The 27,333-nt window shown below is 46.4% G+C and overlaps 1 protein-coding gene across 2 annotated transcripts; it reads right to left on the minus strand.

Moving 5' to 3' along the window:
- Positions 1 to 1,199: 1,199 nt before the first annotated feature.
- On the minus strand, positions 1,200 to 26,410 carry NAP1L4 (nucleosome assembly protein 1 like 4). Of its 2 annotated transcripts, XM_075281206.1 has the most exons (15): positions 26,335 to 26,410; positions 20,294 to 20,353; positions 18,844 to 18,943; positions 18,407 to 18,548; positions 16,998 to 17,090; positions 15,325 to 15,444; positions 13,502 to 13,573; positions 13,237 to 13,376; positions 12,681 to 12,826; positions 11,488 to 11,510; positions 11,271 to 11,390; positions 10,314 to 10,343; positions 9,396 to 9,452; positions 7,953 to 7,992; positions 1,200 to 4,270 (listed from the first exon to the last, which is right to left on the minus strand). In XM_075281206.1, the coding sequence occupies exons 2-14, from the start codon at positions 20,325 to 20,327 to the stop codon at positions 7,987 to 7,989; spliced, it is 1,083 nt and encodes a 360-aa protein (XP_075137307.1). In that variant the 5' UTR covers positions 20,328 to 20,353; positions 26,335 to 26,410; the 3' UTR covers positions 1,200 to 4,270; positions 7,953 to 7,986. The 2 variants fall into 2 exon arrangements, with proteins under 2 accessions (XP_075137307.1, XP_075137306.1); XM_075281205.1 differs by lacking the exon at positions 7,953 to 7,992 and having other exon boundaries at positions 1,201 to 4,270.
- Positions 26,411 to 27,333: the final 923 nt, after the last annotated feature.

The raw sequence follows: 27,333 nt of genomic DNA on the forward strand, positions 1-27,333 counted from the left end.
CTTTCAATCTAGGCCTTGAGCAAAGCCGACTGTGTATGCCCGGGCCACAAGAAAATGGCCACTTACACAGTAAGCTGGTGTAAGCAGCCATTTTCTTGTGGCCCTCTCATGTGCAGTCAGCTCTGTCAGGGGCCTACAAGATTGGAACCCAGTTTGGAAGAAGACACAGGGAGAGGGCACTCCAGAAGAAGATGGAGGCGGCGCTGGAGATTTCTCTCGCAGCATTGGGGACGCCCCCAGTGCTGCGAGAGAACTCATTTGCATACCAAAGAAAACCCAGATTTCTACAGAATGGTGGTGCGGAAAAGACATCTAAAGGTAGGAGAAGAATAGCCTTTCTTAAGGCTATTCCTACTTGTTGGTCAGAAAAAAAAATAAAAAAAAATCTAATGATAGGATCCCTTTAAAGGGGCAAGCCAACCCCCTTCCCCCCACACACACTGTTGGGGGCTGACACCCGTACCCCACATAGATCAGCTGTTGTGGCAGCCTGCAGAAGCTGCTAGTAAACAGGTAGAGCATGCAACGCTAGGAACAACACTGCAATTCACTGGAACCACCACTATGTGGTGCATGGGGCTGCTACACTGCTCCTATTACTTGAATGAGACGTACTGCCCATCCAGTAGCTGCTGAAGCCGCTGCACAGCCTGAAGCTGCTCTTCTCCTATTCAAGTGAATGAGATCAGGGCTGCAGTTCCGGGCACCATCCTCTATGGACCACAAGCAGTATACAATGTAAGGAGTGCTGTATACTGTAGTGATGGCGCCTGTATCTGCCTCCCTGCACCCATTAGATAGGAGCAAGACCAAAACAATGGATTGTGACAGGGTCTGTGTGTTCAACCCCAACCAATTTGATAACGATGACCTAATTCATTGCTTAGGGACCTGAAAATCCCTTTATAAAATACTATGAATAGAGATGGGCGAGTAGTATTTGATCGACTACCTCGCTGCCATAGGAATGCATGTAAGCGGCTGAATATTCGATGCGCTTGACCCCTTGGTGATCGGCCGCTTACACGAATTCCTATGACAGCGAGGTAGTCAATCGAATACTACTCGCCCATCTCTAACTATGAGACCTATATTCCAGTCTTTGTTTGTTTTTTTTTTTATACTTTTACCTCTAGATGACATTTTCTGAAAAAAAACAAAACCCAGATCCACAATAAGGTTCAGTCATTTCTCGTTTTCGCTTTATTAATATTCTTGACGTTGTCCTTTAGAAACAAAATGAGAAATTCTAAACACAAAAGAAACGTTGTAAGAAACGGTGACAAATCAATAAATAATGAAGCCTGCAAAAAAAAATAAAAATAACAAAACCAGCAGATTCTAAACCAGATGTAAGAAGCAGCACTTTATCAGGGGCTGAAGACAACACCCTTCATATAAGGGAGAACCCAATGCGTACAGTGTGTGAATAAGGGGACCCTCACCCAGAATGCAGGGACTGCCACAGCCCTGACCACCTGCGGCACCCAATAGATCTCTGCAGTCTTACGACCACAGTTGGCGCGAGCGTCAGCGCAATTCCTGCACCGTCTGCACATGTAAAACGTGAATCTTTGATCAGTGACCTGCAGCCCATAACTACACATGGCCATGAGAAATATCCTAAAGAATGCCCTGTCTGTCAATTGGCACCAAGATTGGTTCCGGGAGCCGGGGAACTGCTTGCTCACCCCTTTATGGGCAGCTTATGCAAGCTCATAATAGTTAAAGGGATTGTTTAGCAGGTAAACCTTTTTAATTTACCAGAGACTCACAATAGGTTGGGGGTATTATTGCTTCTTGCATGATTCTCTGCCTGTTCTTCTCGACACGCCAGAAATGACGGGGCCAAGTTCAATTTCTTGACCAGGAAAACCCCTTTAAGGCTGTGGTCACACTGGGCTTTCTTGCAGCCAGGTAGCCACTGTACAGTAACAGCATAGTAGATGACATTTATCCAAATCTCATCCACAAGCTGAGCAAAAGGGAAAAAAAATAAATAAATTTTTTTTTATATATATATGGGGGGGGTTTACACCTCTGCAATGCAAAAGTTGAAAGCAGGAGGGGTCTGCAGGGCGTCTGCCCCATGTAACCCCGGCCCCAGGATCACTAGATCTTCTGCAGCGTCATGCAATGATGTCTGCAGGCAAAAAGTTACAAGTCGCTGCAAGTTTTTGGATGCAGCAATAAAAAAAACTCTGAAGTCAATGGAAACTATTTCCATCCTGGATTATTGGAGGACATCTCTATTGACTAGAGGGGGACCAAAAAAAAAAAAAAAAAAAAATGTAACCAAAGTTGGAAAGATTTGAACTGTCGTCTTGTTCTCCATGGATATTATACAACAACCCAGGCGTTACTAGGGCACAGTTCTCTGGACACGATTCATGAACACCAAGCTTCCTTCTCTCTATCAATACGGAAGAAAGTATATATTACCAAGGAGCGGAGTTCGGCAGCATGGGGCGTATTTGCACTGTGCAGATAAATGAATGTTCTTTGGCTAAACCTCATCTACATGATATTGTGCTGGCGGCTTAATCGTTCCGAGCCTACGCAAAGGTTCCCTATAAATGCATCTTAATTAAAGGGATTGCTCAGGAACAAAAACAAGGTCCCTCCAATCCCGGGGCTGAACCTGGTATTGCAAATCACTTCCCTTCACTTTGCAATTGAGCTACAATACCAGACACAACCTGTTACTTATCCAGGACAACCCCTTTAACACCACTAGAAAGTCACCCAGCAAAACCCAATCAGACACCGTGTGTGATAAAACCAGGGGGTGCAAAGTTGGCCATACACATTAGATGCAGGTCAGCCAAACCTGGGACTGGTTGAACATCTAATGGGTAAGGGGGTCTTCCGACTCCTCTTGCAGCAGATTTTGGGGGCAGTAAGGATTGGACGTCTGCTCGATCCATTTGATTTCAGGAGTTTGGAGGCCGAGACATTTTTCCCCATTTGTAACAAAGGCATACTAGGCCAAGCGTCCATGTAAATGGGGGAATTGGGGCAGATTGCCTGACCGAAAGCATAAAGATGTCTGTATCTATTGCTACATTTCCCTCTATGTGAGCTATAAATATCTGGATCAGACAGGTTAATTTTTATTGCATCTTAAATACTTTTTACAAGTTAAATAAGTAGAACAAGTATAAACTTTCAAGGTTTCAACGTTCAGACATATTTATCTGTGCTCCTTGTCTACAACCAATGGAGGACACCGGTATACCCTAATCTGAATTAAAGGGGTCCTGCACAGGAGCGGTACCTCCACTGGGGATACAGCAGTAATGGAGGAGGTGCTCGATCTCGCTACACAACGGTCCAAGGACACAGGACATGATGGGAGTCTCCATGTACGAAGGAATACTATCCCACCATGGCTTGGGAGATCCTGGTTCAGAAAATTTAAGACCTCCTTCCTCTTGGTACGCAAATGACCCGACATTGCCCAAAGCTACAGCAAAGCAAGCGAATGGCTATAAGCATACCAAGGAGAGAGATCTGGAGGTCCAAATTTTACGGCCATAGCAAGTTACAGTGAACAAACTAGGAAAGGGGAAGAGATCCAAAAAGGACTGAAGAACCAACATGGCAGCCAGTGACATTACCGAGGCTTGAGGTACAGCGTGCCTCTTGCTTCTGTAAGGCCAATAACAGTAAAAACTAAACTAGGCGCCTCCATGGTGCGAGCCAATGGTCTGCAAACGTGGGCTCTCCATCTGTGGATAGAACTACAACTCCCAGCAAGTCCTGACACATGCTAGGAACAGTCATCGAAACAGTTGTAGGGCACTAGGTTGCAGACCAATACAGGAAGTGTTGGAAATCATTTTTTTTGTCTTTTTTTTTTTTTTTTTTTAACATTTGGTTAGTTCATAAAGTAGCTGCGTAATCCAAGGAAAATAATCCAAAAAAAAAAAAAAGTGTAAAGTGTAAGAAAAATAAAAAGGAAAAACAAGAGACAGAATGTAGACTTAGACTGTGCTTCTGCTCCACCGGCACCCAACAAGACCAAAGAGTTCTAAGAATACATCTGTAGAGATCAGGCTACAAAGGTGAGAGAGGAAAAGAATAAAAAAATGGGGGAACAAAAACAAAATAAAAATAAAAGTATAAACATGCATAAAAAAGTTAAGCCTCGACGTAAAAATATGCTGCAGCACGGTAGAATCCTGAATATTTGGAAAGGTTTTCGCTCTAGAAATGCATCCATCTTCCATCACTGCTGTTTGCACTCGGCAGGCTGGACTGCTTCTTTCTGGGAGGAAGAAAGTGATAAATATGGAAACATTAGAAACCCAATCATAAGACACATCATACAGAGATGTATAAGATCTCTAGTCACAATACAGGGACCTCAGGCAACACACGCTGGTAGGGGGCTGGTACAGTTATACCCTGTATTATACTCCAGAGCTGCGCTCACTATTCTGCTGGTACAGTCACTGTGTACATACATTACATATCCTGTATTATACCCCAGAGCTGCGCTCACTATTCTGCTGGTGCAGTCACTGTGTACATACATTACATTACTTATCCTGTACTGATCCTGAGTTACATCCTGTATTATACTCCAGAGCTGTGCTCACTATTCTGCTGGTACAGTCACTGTGTACATACATTACATTACTTATCCTGTACCGATCCTGAGTTACATCCTGTATCATACTCCAGAGCTGCGCTCACTATTCTGCTGGTACAGTCACTGTGTACATACATTACATTACTTATCCTGTATTATACTCCAGAGCTGCGCTCACTATTCTGCTGGTGCAGTCACTGTGTACATACATTACATTACTTATCCTGTATTATACTCCAGAGCTGCGCTCACTATTCTGCTGGTGCAGTCACTGTGTACATACATTACATTACTTATCCTGTACTGATCCTGAGTTACATCCTGTATTATACTCCAGAGCTGCACTCACTATTCTGCTGGTACAGTCACTGTGTACATACATTACATTACTTATCCTGTATTATACTCCAGAGCTGCGCTCACTATTCTGCTGGTGCAGTCACTGTGTACATACATTACATTACTTATCCTGTATTATACTCCAGAGCTGCACTCACTATTCTGCTGGTACAGTCACTGTGTACATACATTACATTACTTATCCTGTATTATACTCCAGAGCTGCAGTCACTGTGTACATACATTACATTACTTATCCTGTACTGATCCTGAGTTACATCCTGTATTATACTCCAGAGCTGCACTCACTATTCTGCTGGTACAGTCACTGTGTACATACATTACATTACTTATCCTGTATTATACTCCAGAGCTGCGCTCACTATTCTGCTGGTACAGTCACTGTGTACATACATTACATTACTTATCCTGTATTATACTCCAGAGCTGCGCTCATTATTCTGCTGGTGCAGTCACTGTGTACATACATTACATTACTTATCCTGTATTATACTCCAGAGCTGCGCTCACTATTCTGCTGGTGCAGTCACTGTGTACATACATTACATTACTTACCCTGTACTGATCCTGAGTTACATCCTGTATTATACTCCAGAGCTGCGCTCACTATTCTGCTGGTACGGTCACTGTGTACATACATTACATTACTTATCCTGTATTATACTCCAGAGCTGCACTCACTATACTGCCCGTATATTGTGCCACTTCTTGCCTTGAACTTGTCCTAAAGTTACAGCTTGCTTAATACCCTAGAGCTGCATTACAGATTTTATTAGAGATTTGAGCTCTGAAGCAGAGAATAGTCCTCCATTGTGTTCACAATTCTGCAGCCTTCAGACCTGAAATCCCTCTGTTACTAAGCCAACGAGCCAGAAATCTGGCTTAATTTATGCCAAAAATGAAACAGGCCTAAGTGCTGTGCACCACATTTATGTCCCTTTGTCCAGGGCATGCAGTTTATTATATCACATTTTACACCAAGTTGCGCTACTTAATACTTAAGCCAACAAATACTTGGTATAAACTTAGACAAAACATCATATTTATCATCCATCATCAGCCAATGCGGCACTTAAAGGAATATTGCCTAAAACTGGGCAAGACATTCTTTAAGACAGGGCTGCTAAGTCTGCCCAATGTATTTACTGCTCCTATGCCGGTGGATTCCTTCTCTAGGTGAACTATAATATGGTGTTTAAGGGATTATGCGCCAGGTAGACAGAGCACAGGCTGCACAGTGAGCACACGGACAGGCTGGTTAGGATAAGTACTTTGGTTAGTTAGTACGCTGGAGACGTCACATCTGTAGAAACGGGGACACTGCCAGGACAGGTCGCATGAGCACAAAATAGCTGTAACCTTAAACCTGTAGGGCAGGGGTAGGGAACGTACGGCTCTCCAGCTGTTGCAAAGCTACAACTCCCAGCATGCACACTTGCTCTGCTATTCTTGGAACTCCCATGGAAGTGAATGGAGCATGATGGGAGTTGTAGTTTCACAGCAGCTGGAGAGCCGAAGGTCTACCCCTGGTCTAGAAGAAATAATGGAAAAGGGGAGCAAGGAATTGTCAAGTTTGGTGGAGGAAGCCTGATGATATGGGGATGTTTCACAGCCAATGGCGTTGGATACTTGACCAGGATCGATGGTGGTCATACTGGTGAGCTACATGAGAGTATCCTACAAGATGAGTTACTTTGTACACTCAAGTGCTATGTGTAAGAAAAGGATAGCATAGTGTTCCTGCACAACAGTGACATGAAGCATACTTCGAAATTAGCGAAGAAATGGTTCAACTCCCATGGAAGTGAGTGGAGCATGCTGGGAGTTGTAGTTTCACAGCAGCTGGAGAGCCAAAGGTTCCCTACCGTGGCTATAGGGGGTCCATGAGAGGTGAGGAAACCTCTCGTGTACTCTGGCACTTCTCCTGGTCCTCTTCCAGTCTCCTAAATGACGTCAGGGACTCCTGAAACCGGTGATTGGGCCTAAGCGTCACATGACCTCACCAGGCCTGCGTCCTTTCGTCAGGACACTAGGTGACCGGCGTAGCCCAATCACAGGCCTCAGCACTGGCGGACAATCAGACCAAGACCAGCACCAGAGTACAGGCGAGTAACTCATCGGACCTAACAAAATTGCAGATAAAAGCTCGCAAACCTTGTAATAACTGTACCCGGATAACCGGCATGCACGAAAATCACGCCCGTTATCCGGATGAATGGCCGGTTTGGGATATTTTCCGATAAATTGCCCGAACCTATAATGTACAGTCACCAATTTCAGGTAAAGAAATTGTGCAAACCTGCGCTCGGATGATCTGTTTCTATTTTACTGAAGCGCTTTGTTAAAGGGGATGTCCAGCATTAGAAAAACACAGCCTTTAACCCCTTCCTGAAATCCGCCATACTAGTTTGGCAGATGCCGGGTGTTTAACTATGGCGGCCGCCATAGCTGCTGGGTGTCTACTGTGTTATACAGTAGGCACCCAGCGCTAATGCCCCCGGTCGGTGCCCACACCAATCAGGGGCATTAACCCCTCCGACGCCTCGGTCAAAGCTGACTGAGGCATCATTTTCCTCAAACGGATGTGTATATACCAACTCCAACCTCTATGCATATACAGGAATGACCCCTGCAGGCCAAGATCTCGAAGACTAACTGTGACAAGACTATACTAAAAGGTTACAGGATAGTACCTTGTACAAGAAGCCCTCAGTTTTTTGCAGATATTTCCAAGCCTTTACAATAATTTTGCTATAAAGTAACAAAAACTGAACAGAGATTTTGGCCACAAGCAGCAGACAGAGCGAAACCCCCCCCCCAAAAAAAAACAAAAAAACAAACAAAAACAAAAAAAAAAAGTAAACTGGCAAAAGGAAGATTGTCCCACTAAGACCCCACCAAAGCTGGATGAGCGATTGTGACGGGTGATAGAGGACAAAGGAGGAAGAAAGAAAATCAGAGAGGAGGGGACGACACAAATGGCGATCCACCTTACCTAGGATTGTATGAATGACAAACAAGAAAAAAAATTACACCTAAACAGAAAAAAAAAAATGGAAGAGATCAATCAAAGCGAACATGGAGGGGAAAAAAATCTGTGATCAAATCAGACAGATGAGTCTAGTCAAATGGGCAGAACTACACCAAAGAAACACAATATGGAGAACTTCTAGTCATCTGGTGTTACTGGGACCCGAAAGATGCCGCAACGTCTGACCAGACACCTACATATAACCCATTATATTGTCTTCTGATGAGGTCTGCTCATTCTTACATGACACGCTCACTATTCTGCTGGTACAGTCACTGTGTACATACATTACATTACTTATCCTGTACTGATCCTGAGTTACATCCTGTATTATACTCCAGAGCTGCGCTCACTATTCTGCTGGTACAGTCACTGTGTACATACATTACATTACTTATCCTGTATTATACTCCAGAGCTGCGCTCACTATTCTGCAGTCACTGTGTACATACATTACATTACTTATCCTGTACTGATCCTGAGTTACATCCTGTATTATACTCCAGAGCTGCGCTCACTATTCTGCTGGTACAGTCACTGTGTACATACATTACTTATCCTGTACTGATCCTGAGTTACATCCTGTATTATACCCCAGAGCTGCGCTCACTATTCTGCTGGTACAGTCACTGTGTACATACATTACATTACTTATCCTGTACTGATCCTGAGTTACATCCTGTATTATACCCCAGAGCTGCGCTTCACTATTCTGCTGGTGATCATGTATTTGGAAAGTTGCTGCATGTATTTACAATGTGACTTCTGCGGCCTCCATTTCCAGCTGCTATTTCCTGCTCATGTACATACATTATAAATGGCAGAACCTCTATAAATCTGCAAGTTGAGTTCAGCTCTGAATGGCAGTGTGACAACATCAATAGGTAACCACATAGGAGTCTGAAGAGATGGGCATAGTACAGGCCATTTTTTGTTTGGTATAGTTCTGCCCTACAGACCGATTACAACAAAAATTTAGACGTTCATGATTTCAGACAGCGCCCCCAAATGGACAAGGCAGTAAACGGCTCACAGCTAGGCGACTCATGCAGTACAAAGCACATGCTGGTGCTGAACATACGGGAGCCGATTAGTTGGATTAGAGAATGACTGTCCACGAGAAGAGAATTTCACACATTTAGGATGAATGCTCGGGGCCGGCTAGTCAGATTTGGCCCCACCTTGTCTACAAGGAGCCTGAAGGTGCTGTACACTGTAGTCCATATATTATGGGTCGGGCTATGGCCAATTGTGCTGAGCGTTTATATGCAGCTATGGAGACATGACAGGTTATACAGATTTACTCTACAGGCGCCGCTCATTCCTGTATATTATCAGCTCTGTCCATTACATATTACAGGTCACAGCTCAGGTGTAATGGGATGATCACGGCTTGGCAGAACCTACTTTATCAGCATTTGGCTCATCCTCATCTTCCTCACATTCTTCTTCTCCTTCCATCTCCTAAAATCAGAACAGACATGAAAACCAATGTCCAGAAGGTAAAGTCAGGAAAATCATCAATTCCATGGAATAGAAACCATTGATGCCTCCTCCTACAGCGGGGTTACTAGATACCTCTTCGGATACGTCAATCATCAGATTCTGGGGCCTTACAGATCAGCTGGTTGAAGAGGCTTCTTCACTGAAGCACAGCGCCACACGTTGTATAGTGGCCGGGTTTGTTATTGCAGCTCGGTTGAATGGGACTGAGCAGCTGCTATATGTGTTGAGTAACATGGCCTCTTAAAACAGCTGATCTGTGAAGGCCCTGGGTACCATATCCCCACCAATCAGATACTGATGACCTATTCTAAGGATCAAATGGGTGGGTAGCCAATAACCAGGAGAGGTCACCAATAGGCAAGTCTCAAACAAAAACCCTTTGATAGAGGAGTAGGGGTTCAAATACACAGAACTTCCCCTTCTATTAGAGTGGTTAGGGGTGGTACTTGTGATGAATTTGGAAAGTCCCTTTATACAGGGACCTGCCATCTCTCCAGACATGTGTGTTGCATTTCCCATGAGATGACAATGCATTGTACTACTGCTCCGTTACTCCTCAATATTTTAGAATATTGATTGTCTCAGTCCTCACAAAGGGCGGTTTCCCTACAGTCTTGCACGGCCAGCACTAGCACTGACCAATAACATATAGTTGTCGTTTTATAGAAACATTTCCAGGAGGAACAAGAGAGGAACATCACAAGGCATTTTAGAAAGATACTAGAATCACTTCATATGTAATACAAGTATTTATGACAATACACATAGCAGGAAAGTGGACAGGTCATCTTCAAGAGTATACATGAAAGGTAAGCTCACCTCCTCTTCTCCTTCCTCCCCCTCTTCAAACTGAAAAGAGAAAAAAAAAATCTATTAATTTTCACAGAAAACATTCTACAGCAGTATGGCAGCTATAACCCAAAACAACCAATTACATATGACACGAGGTGGTGGCTTAATGTACAAGCGCAGAGGCCTCTTCACTGCATTGCATAGTGGCTGTGCTCGCTTACATGCAGTTTAGTCTCATATAAATAATTGGGACTGAGCGCCATTAACAATGCAACTAATAAGTGAAGTGGAATAGCTTCTAAGCCCTTGTTCACATCAGCGTGTGGATTCCGTCCGGGGCGGTCCGCATGGAGACCCCGTGAATGGAATACCAAACACAACTGCAAGCGCTGGTGCAGTAAAAGAACACGGACCCCATAGACTATAATGGGGTTTGTGTGCTTACCGCTAGATCTCCGCAGGAATCGTGCGGACAGGATAGTAGTTCACCATCTATAATATAGTCTATGGGGTCTCCATACGAACTCTCCCTGGATGGAATACAAAAGCAGATGTGAACCAACCCTCCTCACCCAAGTATTACATCTGCTTTCAACAGCTAATTGGTGGGGGTGCCCCGTCGATCTGATATTAGTCACCTAACCCTCAGGATAGGTCAAGCCTATTTTGGTCCCAGAAAACCCCTTTAACTATAGCCACGTCCAGCCCTGCTCATCACTGGGTACATAACTGAATGAATGGACTCTCCAAATCACCCTATTGTGAACCATTTATTTTTGTGGTCACACATGGGAGGATCCATAAAACTATAAAACCTTCCCTGAGAGCAGGATATGGCAGAGAAGCGGAGATATGTGATATATAGGTGAATATAATTTGGGGCAGAAATAACTCTTGATAGGACTCCTAGGAAAGTAATTGGCTCATTGCCAGAAAACAGCTCCTTTAGTAGGTGCAGTAAATGGAAAAAGATCTGTCACATACACTGTCCTCGTCCTCAATGGCTTCTCCGGTGAAATACAGAACAGCTCGTGGGACTATTCTTTCCCGGAAAAAGTGGCCGAGCTCAAAGTCAGCTGCTAAGGAGTTCTCCATCTCTTCATCCTGTAAGGAAAAGCAAAGATTGACTTGAGTTGTCTGTGAGACGCTGAATTAATCGCCACTTTCCATATCGCTCATATCATGGACATTTCTCACTTACCAATTCTTCTCCATCTCCCGATACTGGGGGGGAATAAATAAAAAGTTACATCACAACGTGTACATGTAAATATATGAGAAGAATCTATGTAATGTAACTTACACATAGATAATAGAAAAACATACACTGAAGATAGTAGAAATGGAAGGGGCATAGAAGTAAAGTGCACTAGGGTGACTCTCTAACCCAGGGGTAGGGAACCTTTGGCTCTCCAGCTGCTGTGAAACTACAACTCCCAGCATGCTCCATTCATTTCCATGGGAGTTCCCAGAACAGCAGAGCCTGTATGCATGCTGGGAGTTGTAGTTTTGCAACAGCTGGAGAGCCGTACGTTCCCTACCCCTGCTCTAACCCCTTCCCATTCTGTGCCATACATATCAGGGGGCCAACTCCTGCGGCAGCAGATGTCCGAAATAACACACACCCAGAATAAGAACCAGCTGTGATCGCAACGGCTGAGCTATAGACGCCACAGTATTTGCATAGTTTTTACAAACAGAGGAAGCTCCGTCTGTAAACCTATTGACACACCGGCAATGCAGCTGTGATGTGCAGCAATGGCAGCCGGGGCCTAACAAAGGTCCCCAGGACGGCCATGGACAGGAGTCAATAACATCACTTACAACGCACTGCGGCTGGTTTAGTTTTAAAGGGAGTCTGTCGCCACGTGCAGCCTACTAAACCAGCAACACATATACATGCGGGTAAGCCTGACCTAATGCCCTTTTACCCATGAAAATTTGTTGCAGAAATATTCATTTATTTCACAATTTGAGCAGTCTGGAGCATGGAGGGTGCTTTCATTGCTCCAAACTGATAAGCTGACCATAGCACAAGAACATAGCGCTAGGTGACCTTTCAGTATCGCTCTCTGGCCCCATGACTTAACGAAGGGAAGGAGGGTGGGAAAGTAGCAATTTGGAGCTCAAGATGGCTCATTTGCATATTGTGAAATAAATGAATACCTCGGCAATGGAGGCGCCAATCCTCATGGGGAAAAAAAAGGAGTTACATTCAGACCTGTGTTACTAGTTTAATATCCTACACCCTGGTGACAGACTCCTTTCCCAAGGAAGTCTATCATCAGAATCTAGTACATCAACTCAGCGATCTATGGCCACACAACAGGAATCACAGCCAAAGTTGTTGTATAACTCAAGTCTTAAGTCTAGAAAATTGGAGGGGAAATTTACCTTTGATTGGGCTGAAAAAGTTGAAGAAGGACTCATTGGGAACTTGTTTTGTTATGGTCCGTACGGTGCCACGTCCCTTGTGCTTCTGCTTCTTTTTGATGGTTTTCACTGTAACATTCTTGCCTTTTTTCCAGTCGATAGTGCACCTGTTATCAGGAAGAAGACCCGTGTGACTTACATATTACCTATATAATCAGTGTTGTGTGTGATGGTGAAGGACAGCCCATTTGCTACAGGCCACAAGAAAATGGCCGCTTACTGTGCAAGAGGAGATTTTTCTTGTGGCCGTGGGCAAGCGCAGTCAGCTCTGCCTGAGGCCTAGATATCTGAACCCAGCTCCGGAAGAAGACGCGCAGAGAGCCCGCTCCTGAAGAATATAGAGGCGACGCTCTCACAGCATTGGGGACGACCCCAGGGCTGTTTGAGCGCTGAAGACCGCCCCCAGTGCTGCGAGAGAACTCATTTGCATGCCGAAGGAAACCTGGATTTCACCTTTATTTGTGTGATCAAATTAGCCGATCAATACTTAGTGATCCCCAGTTGTAAAATAGCTTACCCGTCACAATCGACGATTTCAGGGCCCTCGAATGAAAAGGGATCGGTAGAGTCCGGCTCAGACTTCATCTTGTAGGTTTTTGTCAGGACAGTGTTAGTGAAAAACTCATTAGGTTCAAAGAGGAACTCTAAGGTGAAAGACTGAAAACCAAGGGACGACAAATCTTATAAGTCACAGCCGGTCATGTTAAAAAGCCCTTGAAGATTGTTACTTATATCTATATACAATGTGCCAAGTCATGTCATAGAAAGTCCTGACCACTCACCATTGGCTGACCTGGCTCAGAGAATTTCACCTTTACATCCTGCAAGTGTTTTAATATTGGCTCATCGTATTCCTGTAGGAAGAACAAAACTGTGAATAACTACAGGGGAAAAAAGTATACATTTAAGAAGTTTTTATGGACTTTAATAGTAAAGCCCTATATTTAAAAGAGGTTTCCCAGGTCTTATCAATGTATGAGCCATCTTTATAATAGGTAACCAATTAAAATTCAGTGAAGTTCAACACCCAAGAACCCTGCAGATCAGCTGTGGTGGCTGCATTCCTTAGGCTTCACAGGACAAGTAAGGTCTCGTTCACATCTGCGTTGGTAATCCGTTCGGAAAGTCCACATGGGACCCCCCCCTCCCCAAACAGACTACCGAACGCAATTGCAAGCGGTATGCAGTAAAAGCACACGGATACCCATAGAACAGGGGTGCTCACATTTTTTCAGCATGTGAGTTACTTTATAAACTGACCAAATCAAAAGATCTACTACCCACTTCTTGTGTGCGGAGCGTGAGAGCAGGAGACAGCGGCATTCTGTGGCCGCCCAGGGATCCCCGGTGTCTGCTTGTTCACAGCGCAGGCTGAAAGTCATCTCCGGACAATGGCAGACCGGGCCGCCGCAGCTCTGACTGCGAATGAGTGCAAGGGCCTTGCACTCGTTCGCTGTCAGGGCTGCGGCGGCCCCGCCTGCCAGTGTCCGGAGATGACTTTCAGCCTGCGCTGTGAACAAGCAGCACCCCGGCTGCTCCCTCCATCCCTAAGAGTGGGGAGCGCATCATCCCCCGGAGCTCCTGCTGCCTGGCCTGCAAGTGTCTGGAGTGCTTGTTCACAGCGCAGGCTGAGAGTCATCTCCAGAGCCATCATCTTTTGCGATCGACCGGTAGATCGCGATCGACGTATTGGGCACCGTTGCCATAGAATATAATGGGGTCCGTGTGCTTGCCGCAAGAGCTCCGCATGAGTCATGCGGACAGGAAAGTAGACTGAATTACTTTCCTGTACGCACACTGGGGGGGGGGGGGGGGGGGGGGCTACGCGGTCATCGGATTACCGACGCAGATGTGAACGAGGCCTAACGTTCGTCGGTTGAATGGCCTATTCGCAGCACATTCCCATTCCGGTGAATAGGGCAAAGCTGCAATACCAAGCACAGCCACACTATAAAATGTACATAGCTGTGATGGGTTTTCTGTGAACAGGCTGAAGTGCTCACCCAAATACTGAAGTCTCCCCAAAAAGCTAATTCATCAGGGGAACCCTTGGGTCAGACCCCAATTGATCTTCAATTGATGACCAATCCAATGGATAGGTCACCCACTGATAAGTCTGGAAACCCCCTTTAAAATAAGATTAGTAGGGGTCCAACTTTCAGCCCCACCACCCCTGAGCTGATTGAGTGGTCTGTGGGGCTCTAGAATAGGCACAGGTCCATACTCCACCTAGTGGCAGGCAGAGGTAATGCAGCTCTCCTGTAGGGGAGAGCTACAGTAACATTAACAGTAATGGCATAGTGTACATGTGTCTACTCCTGAGTGCCACAGACTCTTCACTAAGAGGAGGCCCAGGCCGGATATTGATGACATACACAAGGATCGGTGGTCAATATATTCCAGAAAACCCATTTAACAGGGGATTTTATCACCATAACCCACACACGTTCTGAATATATGGCAAAACTCACTGTACAGGCCTTCTGAAATGTCTCGTGAACATCAGAAGTCAAGATCTGTGAAATCTGTGCCCAACAGGTTCCAGAGGGAGTGTCCAAATAGAGTACAATGGATTTCAGCGAGGAATAAACTTGGGGTTTCTTACCTGCAAAGATATATTGATCATGTCTACATTCCTAAATATTGTGAGCCAGAAGTCTGGGATACCCTTGGGGTCTTCTGTATTTGGTGCATCTGATATGTTCATTTTCTTTTTTACATCTTCCTGAAACAAAACATAAAAACTGAGTTTTAGAAAGACTGGCCAACATAATTACAGCTGCCACACTTACAGGGCTTGTCCAGGAAATGTAAAATGGAGGTCGGTGGATGTGTAAAAATAAAAAAGCACACTCACCTGTCCCTGGTCACCTGCACCTCATTGCCAAAAATACTGTTCCCCAGGGACCTTGGAGGCCACTGAGTGGTCTCAGCAGTCTAGTGGGGTGCAGTACTACCAGAAACAAGGATCTGAGAGGAGACCAAATGGACACCGGCAGAAGACAACGGAGCACCAGGGACAACGGAGAGTGGGTTTTTATTTTTTATTTTACACAACCCCCGTCCCCAGCCTTAACAGGGGTTGGGGCAATTCCTGGTCAACCCCTATAATTCTCTATCGATCTGTCCAAGCAGAGAAAACTGGGAGGATCCATACGCTTGAAGAAATGAGCCCTGTACACAAGACTGGGCCAAAAGAAAATGGCCACTTATACAATAAGTTGGTGTAAGTGTCCATTTTCTTGTGGCCCGGGCATGCACAGTCTGCTCTGCCTGAGGCCCGATGGCAGAGCCGACTGCGCATGCCTACAAGACTGAACTCCAGGACAGAAGACAACGCAGGGAGAGGCCGTTCCAGAAGAAGATGGATGCGGCGCTGGAGAGTTCTCTCGCAGTATTGGGGACACCCTCAGTGCTGTTTGAGCACCGGGAACCGACCCTAGTGCTGCACGAGAGCTCATTTGCATACCAATGAAAACCAGGATTTCTACCGAACGGCGGCACGGAGAAGACATCTAAAGGTAGGAGAAGAATAGCCGTTCTTAAGTCTATTCCTATGTGTTAGTCAGAAAAAAAGGGTATCCAATGATAGGATCCCTTTAATGGGTCATATTACTACTATTCATAATAAGGTTAAGGGGATATTGTCACTTCTTAGGGAGAAACCACCATGTAGGTGTGTGGAGTCTTATTAAGCCATTTACGCTCCACTGTGAGGGATCATGGGAAGAATATGCAAATCTGTCTCCCATGAGGCACTGTCTCCCTATTTACATCATGGGAGACAGATTTGCATATTCTTCCCATATTCACAATTAGTGATAGTACATAGAAAATAAATAGGGTCATGTGCGGAGAGTCGAATTACCTCCCTGTCTGTCTTTGTAACCCCTATCATGCCAATGGCAGATTTGTTAATGAACCAGGACAACCCTCTTAGGTTAACCCTTGAGGAGCTTTTCTCTTGTGGAAGATGTACACATGGAAGGTTGTTTATCAGCTCTGGTTGCAGAACAGACTTCTGCTTTGACATGAGAATTTACCACAAAGCTAAATAAAGAGAACAGTAATCGGAAGTCACAGCAAGGGTTACTAAAATTCTGCCAGAACGAGAGAAGAACAGAAGACTTACACCGAAATCACAATATGCAAGGGAAATTTTACATTTGGGATTTACAGGTCTTGCTGCCCAATGGTGAATAGTGAAATAAAGGCCAGACTTGTATATGACATGGCGGCGTGCCACTTACTCAGTAACACTACTCTCTGGCTACTTACTGATAGTTTGTCTTTGTCGTCCTCTTCACCACCGCTGTGCCATTCACATTCTGCGTCTGTGGGCTCTTCCTCTCCTGTGACGACGACTCTCCTCTGGAAACAAAATTCACCCGATAAGAACCTTGTAGACTTTTCTTTTGTTGCTATTATTGCTATTCTTAATGCATGTAGGTATGCAACTGAGCCGAATGGGGAATATGGAAAGCGGTGGGGGTCCAAACCGATAGGAAATTAAAGTTTCTGGCTGGAATACCACTTTACAAATACACACGTTTTGGCCTTAAAAGGATTTTGCGGGACTAAAATATTTAAAGGGATCCTTTCACTCAGACAGAATTTTTTCTAGGTACATGTCGGAATAGCCTTAAGAAAGGCTATTTGTCTCCTATCTTTCGTCATCTTCTCCGCGCCACCGATCGCCTATAATCCCGGTTCTTGTCGGTATGCAAATTAGCTCTCGCAGCACTGGGGGCAGCCCCAATGCTGCGAGAGAACTCTCTCTAGCGCCGCCTCCATCTTCTTCAGCAGAGTCATCTTCAGCCTTGGGCAGAGCAGACTGCGCATGCCCACAGGCCACGATAAAATGGCCGCTTGCACATGCGCAGTCTACTCTGCTCAAGGCTGAAGATGACTCTGCTGAAGAAGATGGAGGCGGCGCTGGAGAGCGTTCTCTCGCAGCATTGGGGCTGCCCCCAGTGCTGTCTGAGCGCTGGGGCCCGCCCCCAGTGCGGCGAGAGAGCTAATTTGCATACCATCAAGAACCGGGATTGTAGGTGAACGGCGGCGCAGAGAAGATGACGAAAGATAGGAGACGAATAACCTTTTTCTTAAGGCTATTCTGACGTGCTACATAGAAAAAAATTCTGTCTGAGTTATAGGATCCCTTTAAAACCTATTTGTAGGCTCGGTCACCAATATCAGATCAGTGGGGGTCCAGCACCAACATCCCTATAGATCAGCTGTTTGTAGAGACTGGCATGTTCAGTTGAATACTGCGGCCTCCTTATTTCAGCTCCATGTGTAGAGTATGGGTCAGTGAAAACAGAACAGACGCCACATGGACTGGTATCTGTGCGCCATCTGTGATTTTCACTGACCCATGCACTAGAATGACTGGACAGAACTGCAAAAACAGACAATTTGCTCAATAACTTGTGCATACAGGACTGGACACAGTCGCATAAACTACAGCTATGTGTATGGGCCCATATAGATCATCTACAATGTTGGATTGGCATCGCAGCTCCGTTATAATTCACTTGAATAGGCTTGCCATGCCATTTGAGCAATGAACGTGGCATCCTATGGCTTGTGACACTTCAAATAGCTGATCTGAGGGATCCTGGGTGTCAGACCCCAGTGATCTAATACTGATGACCTATGATTGAGATGTTTTACTACTTACATACCTTTTCAAACAAGGGATAGTACAGGGCTGCATACTTTCTTTCCAGCTCGTGCACCTCCTCGTAGAATTTCGCTTCTATGTGTGCACATTTCTCCTGAAGTTGCTTCAGAGCATTGATCCGTCTCTTCACTGCTTTTGGTAAACTGTATGGGCAAAGAGAAAAACCATTAAGTTGCAATTTACCAGCTCAAAATCACCACCCCTCGCATCAAAAAAACCCAAACATACTCCAGAGAGATCTGGGGTGACGTATTTTAGGGTACAGTTGTGTCATCTGGAGGTTGTACATAAGACAGACCACTAGATTAAATGGTGTGTACCTTGTTGTACAATGCTGAGACTAGGTGGGCGATATAGGGGTAGTGAATTAACAGGGTAACTGTCGAATTGTCCGTCTGTGCTCTCCAGTTTTATAAAGCTACATCCCCAATGACTTACGTTTCAATATAACTTGATGGTGTCTGAGAGACGCTGTCAAGTCTTTCCTGAAGGGCAGCGAGGACCTGAGGATTCTGCATTATCTGATCTGCTAGTTTTTCTGTTGACAAAAATAGAAACATCAGCGGTGATCACCAGATCTCAAGGGTTAGACTTTTCATTTGTAACTTTTGTTGCAGCCAAAACTAGGAATGGAACCAAAAACGTTCAATTACACTTCCCCCCTCCATTCAGGCCCATCTGCAAAATGCATTAAGAAAACTGAAAAGCTGGAAATTTTACAGATTCCTTCACATGCACGGAAATATTCAGCATGAAACAATGGCTCTGGTGCAATGAATCAACAAAAAGCAATGCAGGGTGTATAAGTAGTTCAGCAGCGGTTGAGGCATATAATCAGTAAGGGACACACGCAATACATATGGCGTTATATTGCAAAGTCATTGGCACCCTATGCACCGCCCTTTTGTGCAATGGATTCTCCCTTGGAAGCAATACTTTGTAGGGGAGCGTTTCTGGTAATGCAGTATTGCTAAATACTCAGTATGAAATCAGAGACACAGAAGTATAGTATGGGCCCACAGAAGGAAGAGTGCAGCCAATGCAAAGTCTGGAGATTGCTCTGCACATGTACAAGCTTTTAATAAAGGAGATTGGTCAGCATCTGCAGACTATTACCAATGGGGGGCAGCATGGAGCAGGTCATACGAGCCTCACAATCAGTGGTCGCACTGATGGTGATGTGAGTGACGTGACTGGTCTCAGTGATCACGTGAGTCTCATGGCATTAGGGAAATGGGACAGAGGAGCAATGTAATTTTAATTCTCTTTTACAGGGGCTGCTCGAAATCCTGGCCGACCCCTCTCACATGTAACGGCAATGAAAACTTCTCCATAAACGGAAAGTCGCCGCAGGAAAAAGTAGCAGTTGCTTATATCCGTCAGTCCTTGCTTGAACTTTCAGGCAATTCAAGAAACCCATCTGTTTTGTGTTTTTCAAGTTGTATTTTTAGGCTACCGTTGTCGACAAGCTGAATTTCAATGCAACGTACAGCAATAATTTAGGGCGGGTACACATCGGCGCCCCGGTCTCCGCTTTCAGGTTTCCGTATTCTGCCGATAGGAGACGGAAACCCGGCAGTCAGTGTCCACCCGTGCGCGTTTTGTAGTCTCCGCGGCGAAAACATTTTTTGAATCGGACACAAAGTCCTGCAGGTCCAACTTTGCGTCCGGTTAAAAAAATATACGTTTCGCCACAAAACGCTCATGGAGGGACACTTTGCAAACCCATTCAAGTGAATGGGTTTGAAAAGTGACCGCCGGGTTCCGTCTCCTGTCCAGTTTCTTGGGCAGAAGACGGAAACCTGAAAGCAGAGACCGGGCGCAGATGTGAACCCACCCTTATACAAATGAAAGTCCATATTGTATTATATTATAAGCTGCAGCTCACCTTTCTTATCACCTGCATGTTTATTCCCTTCCATGGGCGCTCCAGCAGTTGTCAGCTTTACTGTAGAAGAAACAGAAAAATCTCAGGTTACTTAAATTTAAGCCACAGCTCAAAGACGACCAGCCGTACAATCTCGAGCAATCTCTCTTAAGACGTCTATTACAGCCACAGCTCACCAAGACGGCACCGAGTATGAAAAATGATTATTTCAGGTTATGGAAAAAAAAAAGCCGCTCCCAAAGAAGCCGCAACCCGAATCCTCATCCAGGGCACAAAAGACGTGTGCGGGATACAGCTCAGGCATGACGGCGTAATGTACACAGCGTGTGGATAGCACAAGGACCCGTCCAACCTGTTCGGGACTCATTTATATTCTCATGATAGGGCCATGACCTGGTACAAGGCCAGCACTGCAGAGCCATGACGTGACAGCTTTTCATTTATTAAAGGGAGTGTCAACTTTTGCAACGTTTTGCTTTTTGCATTAACAAGCAAAATAGTGATTATCTTGAATAAAACTTGCCTACTGTTTTGTACAAACCGTTCCTGGGCATCGCCATGGACTACAAACAACCCTGTGTGGTCAGGGAAGCCTTTGATGTGGTCGGTACCAACACTGATCCCATTACTCACCCATTCCCTTCAGTATAATACACTGATATTCCGGACACACGGAACATTATTTGCAACTAATACGTCATCTAGTTCCAAAAGAAGGGAAAAGGATCCTTTAAGAACATTTTACACCAAAATCTCAATGTGTAACCTCCTATTCTATACATAAGTTATAACCGCCGCCCCCCAGTAACCGCCAAGGGTAACCCAAACTTCTCAGAGTTGTATATACACTTTCTACCATTCCTCAGTGTGTGACGCTTTCTTTTTCACTCCAGCGTTCTATTCATGCAGAAGTATGGCAAAGTTGTTTTCCCCTGAAAATAAAGAGAACATCCCCCAAAGTTCGGTCCCCTTCTGGCCCTCGGCACTGGATTTGCCTCTTGATGATTCAGCTGAATCTCTGCAGCTGATCCCACAGGCCGAGGTTGTCCCTGGGACACAAACCAGACAACAGCAATGACACGGCCGCTCAGAAGCATCTAGAACTATCGGCCTGGGGGGAAAGGGGAAGGGACGGACATAGTTAGGGATATTTACCTGCTGTACAATCCAGAAATTATGGCTTATTCACAAGTCACGGTCACTAGCGCAGTGTTCAGTACATGCCCCACTGACATACAATACCACATAGTACTGGGGGACATCACTCTTCTGATCAAGACAGTGTCGGGAGGCAGAAATAGAAGGCTAAACCATCTACTTGCACCTTAATCAACCATACATACCACTTCAGTCTGACTAATGGAGTCTAAGAACTAGTTTGCCCCATTCTTCACATGGGCCAGTTGGGGCTGGTAAAGACAGTCCATACATTGACCAGATTTACCAGACCAAACCAACTCCGCTCCATTAAGCTGTTTGTAAGTCTGGAGAATACAAGGACTGACTTTCCAGGGTAAAACTGGGCTAAGCCCTTGTTTACATCAGTGTTTGGATTCTGTCCGGGGGAGTCTACATGGGGACCCCCCCAAATGGAATACAAATGCAATTGCAAGCGCTGTGCTGTAAAAGCACATGGACCCCATAGAATATCATCATGCGGACAGGAAAGTAGATTGTGAACTACTTTCCCGTCCGCATGTTCTGTGCGGAGATCTGGCGGCAAGCACACGGACCCCATTATAGTCTATGGGTCCATGTGCTTTCACTGGCACACTGCTTGCAATTGCATTTGGTATTCCGTTCGAGGGGGACTTCCCCAGACGGAACACCAACACAGATGTGAACCAGGCATAACCTCTGGCCAAAACTTTAGAGAAGAAAAAACAAAAACACAGGTTTACCGCAACTACGTGCTTCACCTGTCCATGCACCATGGACTAGAAGTATAGCAGCAACCATATAAGGGCTAGTTCACACGTGAGTATAAGGGGAGGTTTTTGACAGCGGATTTCGCGTCCAAAACCTCCCCTTATAATGGTAGTCTATGGAGACCGCCGGGCTTCTGTTCTCCGCTAGCGGCGAGGTGCTGCTAGCGGAGAAAAGAAAGGACATGTCCTTTCTTCAGGCGGAAGCCGCGCAGGCTCAGCCGCGCGGCTTCCGCCCCCGGCAGCTCCCTCCTATGTCGGCTCATTCATTTGAGCCGACAGCAGAGGGTTAAGCCGCGACAGCGATGGTCGCGGCGGGCGGGTTTTGACAAGAGAGAGACGCGGCTCGCCGCGTCTCTCTCTGTGTCAAAACCCGCGCGGGCAGTTCACGTGTGAACTAGCCCTAACACTGTAATCACATCCAGTTTAAACAATCCAGGGGTCAGCAACCTTCAGCACTCCAAGTGTTGTGACACTACAGCCCCCACCTACTGCTTTCACTTCTATGAGGGTTCTAAGAACACGAAGGCAGACGTGCATGCTGGGAGTTGTAGTTCCACAGCAGCTTGAGTGCCGATAACTGCACTAAACTAAATGGGCCTCACAGATACACTGTAGGATGTGTGAAGGAAAGAGACATGTATACTGTGTCTACGAAGGATTATCGAAATCTAACAAACCCTCTGCTGTCGGAAATATTGGATCTGTAGAATGTGGATGTAAATGTCAGTGTTTTAATTGCAGAGAACTGAACCAGGGTGAGAACCTCATAAAACAGATTTAAAAATTAAAGCACTATTCATTATAAGGTTCCTGGAAAAACAAGTTCCCGTAGCGGTGAACCCAGAGTGCTCTGCTGAGCAGATGAGGGTGTATATAACACCTATCACTGTATACGGCTACAGAGAGACTTTCCATGCAAACAAAGAAGCAGTGTTACCCGGCAGGAAGCTCCACGTGTCTGGAGTAAAGCAGCCGCCTTGTCTGATGATGAGTCGGCACTATTTAAAGCCCCGCACTCTATGGCCGCCCAGCTGTCATTAAGTTACATCTCCAGGCATGTAGGAACATGACGGAGCGTCCCGGGGGGCCGAATAACACTGCACCAAAATCTTCTCTCCTCAGTGCTGTGTGATGGAGTGCCAGCTACTGCTCCCTGTTGGCAGCCACTTCAGTCTAGGATCAGTGACAGGAGATTTTGCAGACCCGTCAGCAACCCAAGTACCTAATACTGAAGCAGGAGATATACTCATACCACTAAGAACCAGTGCAGCCATTCAGGAGCCTTGAAAAGCTGAACATAGCACCACTCAGATTTGCTGAGAACAAATAAAGCAAAGTTGGCAACAACAGAAAAGGGGACAACTCAAGGACTTCCATACACTTGGAGTCGCCTTATTTTAGCTGACATCAGAAAGTCACTGCAGAGTCAATGTAGTGCCAACCATGGTGAGTGGCCGGATCTGATGCCCATGCAGTCTATGGCGGTTGTATTTGTACTTAGGACACTGATAGTCATAAATACCATACAACAACAAGAGCCGAGGTCATGTATGCCCGCTGTGCCAGTCCCAACCCTATTAATAACTTCACACATGTCATGCAGCATATGTGCTGGAGTGATGTGTAGGATTACAGGGACCGCTAACATGACAGCTGCTGCCGCTAGTGCAGGGTATAGGGCCACAAAGCAATGAACAGGAACCTATAACCAAAAAACCCCTTAGATTAGAACTACTGTGCCATTCTTGGTCAAAGTTAAACAAGGGCGAAACAACACATCCCTATGGTGGGGCCGCCAAGGTACATCTTCCTGCAAACAAAGGACAGTATGGCACCATAAACACTTGATGGATGCAAAGGATAGAAATCAATGTTCTATAGAATAATAGACCATAAAACTAAGTAAGGGGTAAGCACCAGGTCCGTGTCCTTAGTATGACTATTAGTGCAAGTGGGCACATGTTAAGGGAATAGGAGGTCCCAGTAGAGGCTGTGGGCATATATAAGGGGAGGAGGCGGCCCCTGTAGGGGATGTGGGTGCATGTCAGGGGAGCAGCAGGCCCACGTTCTGGCTGTGGGCACATGTCAGGGGAGCAGCAGGCCCATGTTCTGGCTGTGGGCGCATGTCAGGGGAGCAGCAGGCCCACGTTCTGGCTGTGGGCGCATGTCAGGGGAGCAGCAGGCCCACGTTCTGGCTGTGGGCACATGTCAGGGGAGCAGCAGGCCCACGTTCTGGCTGTGGGCGCATGTCAGGGGAGCAGCAGGCCCATGTTCTGGCTGTGGGCACATGTCAGGGAAGCAGCAGGCCCATGTTCTGGCTGTGGGCACATGTCAGGGGAGCAGCAGGCCCATGTTCTGGCTGTGGGAACACGTCGGGGGGGAGCAGCAGGCCCATGTTCTGGCTGTGGGAACACGTCGGGGGGGAGCAGCAGGCCCATGTTCTGGCTGTGGGCACATGTCAGGGGAACAGCAGGCCCATGTTCTGGCTGTGGGCACATGTCAGGGAAGCAGCAGGCCCATGTTCTGGCTGTGGGCACATGTCAGGGGAGCAGGAGGCCCATGTTCTGGCTGTGGGCACATGTCGGGGGAGCAGGAGGCCCCTGTGGGGAATGTGGGCACATGTCAGGGGAGCAGCAGGCCCACGTTCTGGCTGTGGGCACATGTCAGGGAAGCAGCAGGCCCATGTTCTGGCTGTGGGCACGTCAGGGGAGCAGGAGGCCCATGTTCTGGCTGTGGGCACATGTCAGGGAAGCAGCAGGCCCATGTTCTGGCTGTGGGCACATGTCAGGGGAGCAGCAGGCCCATGTTCTGGCTGTGGGAACACGTCGGGGGGGAGCAGCAGGCCCATGTTCTGGCTGTGGGAACACGTCGGGGGGGAGCAGCAGGCCCATGTTCTGGCTGTGGGCACATGTCAGGGGAACAGCAGGCCCATGTTCTGGCTGTGGGCACATGTCAGGGAAGCAGCAGGCCCAAGTTCTGGCTGTGGGCACATGTCAGGGGAGCAGGAGGCCCATGTTCTGGCTGTGGGCACATGTCAGGGAAGCAGCAGGCCCAAGTTCTGGCTGTGGGCACATGTCAGGGGAGCAGGAGGCCCATGTTCTGGCTGTGGGCACATGTCGGGGGAGCAGGAGGCCCCTGTGGGGAATGTGGGCACATGTCAGGGGAGCAGGAGGCCCATGTTCTGGCTGTGGGCACATGTCGGGGGAGCAGGAGGCCCCTGTGGGGAATGTGGGCACATGTCAGGGGAGCAGCAGGCCCATGTTCTGGCTGTGGGCACATGTCAGGGAAGCAGCAGGCCCATGTTCTGGCTGTGGGCACATGTCAGGGGAGCAGCAGGCCCACGTTCTGGCTGTGGGCACACGTCGGGGGGGGAGCAGCAGGCCCACGTTCTGGCTGTGGGCACATGTCAGGGGAACAGCAGGCCCATGTTCTGGCTGTGGGCACATGTCAGGGAAGCAGCAGGCCCATGTTCTGGCTGTGGGCACACGTCGGGGGGGGGAGCAGCAGGCCCACGTTCTGGCTGTGGGCACATGTCAGGGGAACAGCAGGCCCATGTTCTGGCTGTGGGCACATGTCAGGGGAGCAGCAGGCCCATGTTCTGGCTGTGGGCACATGTCAGGGGAACAGCAGGCCCATGTTCTGGCTGTGGGCACATGTCAGGGGAGCAGGAGGCCCATGTTCTGGCTGTGGGCACATGTCAGGGGAGCAGGAGGCCCACGTTCTGGCTGTGGGCACATGTCGGGGGAGCAGGAGGCCCACGTTCTGGCTGTGGGCACATGTCGGGGGAGCAGGAGGCCCCTGTGGGGAATGTGGGCACATGTCAGGGGAGCAGCAGGCCCATGTTCTGGCTGTGGGCACATGTCGGGGGAGCAGGAGGCCCCTGTGGGGAATGTGGGCAGGGTGTCGCCCGCAGGGAGGGCTCGGGCAGCTGGCAATGCAGTACAGCGTGTCTCCCGGCTCCGGCCTACACATGACGCTGCCAGCATTTCTCTCTGACACGACCCGGGGCTCCCACTAACCCGGTCCCGCTCCGGTCCTCAGCCTCTGCCCCCCTCCTCCTCATTAGTCCACCGCCCGTTACCGGCCCTGCACCCCGGTCTCACACCCGCTTACCAGCCGCCTCAGTTCGCCACACTCCTGCTCCTCAGCCCCGACCAGGCACGGCTCAACCAAGACCTCACCGATTGGCTAAACATAGAATGACGCAAGGACGTAGCCTGATGCTGATTGGTGGAGGCGATGTCACTCTCTGCGGTCACGTGATCTTAAGCCTGACAGCCGCTATCCATGCTGTATATAGGAGGTGTCGTGTACAGGCTGCAGATATACTGAACGATATATACACTGTATATACTGTAATATTACATAGTGTTATACTATATATACTGTATATACTGTAATATTATATAGTGTTATACTATATATACTGTATATACTATATTATATAGGGTTATACTATATACACTGTATACACTGTAATATTATATAGGGTTATACTATATATACTGTATATACTGTATTATATAGGGTTATACTATATATACTGTATATACTGTAATATTATATAGGGTTATACTGTATATACTGTAATATTATAATACATCTATAATGTAATATCAGATTTACTACATCATATAAACTCTATATATTGATATACTATAATAGTGTAGTCTAGTAGTATGTAATATTTTAGTATAGTAGTATAATATATACTTGTATACTGTCATATACCTCATAGTCTAATACCATACAGTATACATGTACTATACATCATAGATATTACAATATCAAATTTGCTATATAATATATATATATATATATATATACTGATAAATATATATAATGAATATATACACAATATATATTGAAATTTCATATCCATATAATGTAATATGTAAGTCATGCACACTGTATCGTATATACTGTAATACCATATATACGATATACAGTACAATGTAATATATATTCTGCCTGATGTACTGTAATATCATATATACCAATATACTTTATTATATACACCATATATGTATCGATACCCTGTTATATGTCTTATATACTATCCAATGTACTGTAATATATAACCATGCATACTGTATCATATATACTATATAT

Source organism: Leptodactylus fuscus, chromosome 7 (assembly GCF_031893055.1).
Source record: "Leptodactylus fuscus isolate aLepFus1 chromosome 7, aLepFus1.hap2, whole genome shotgun sequence".
NCBI lineage: Eukaryota > Metazoa > Chordata > Amphibia > Anura > Leptodactylidae > Leptodactylus > Leptodactylus fuscus.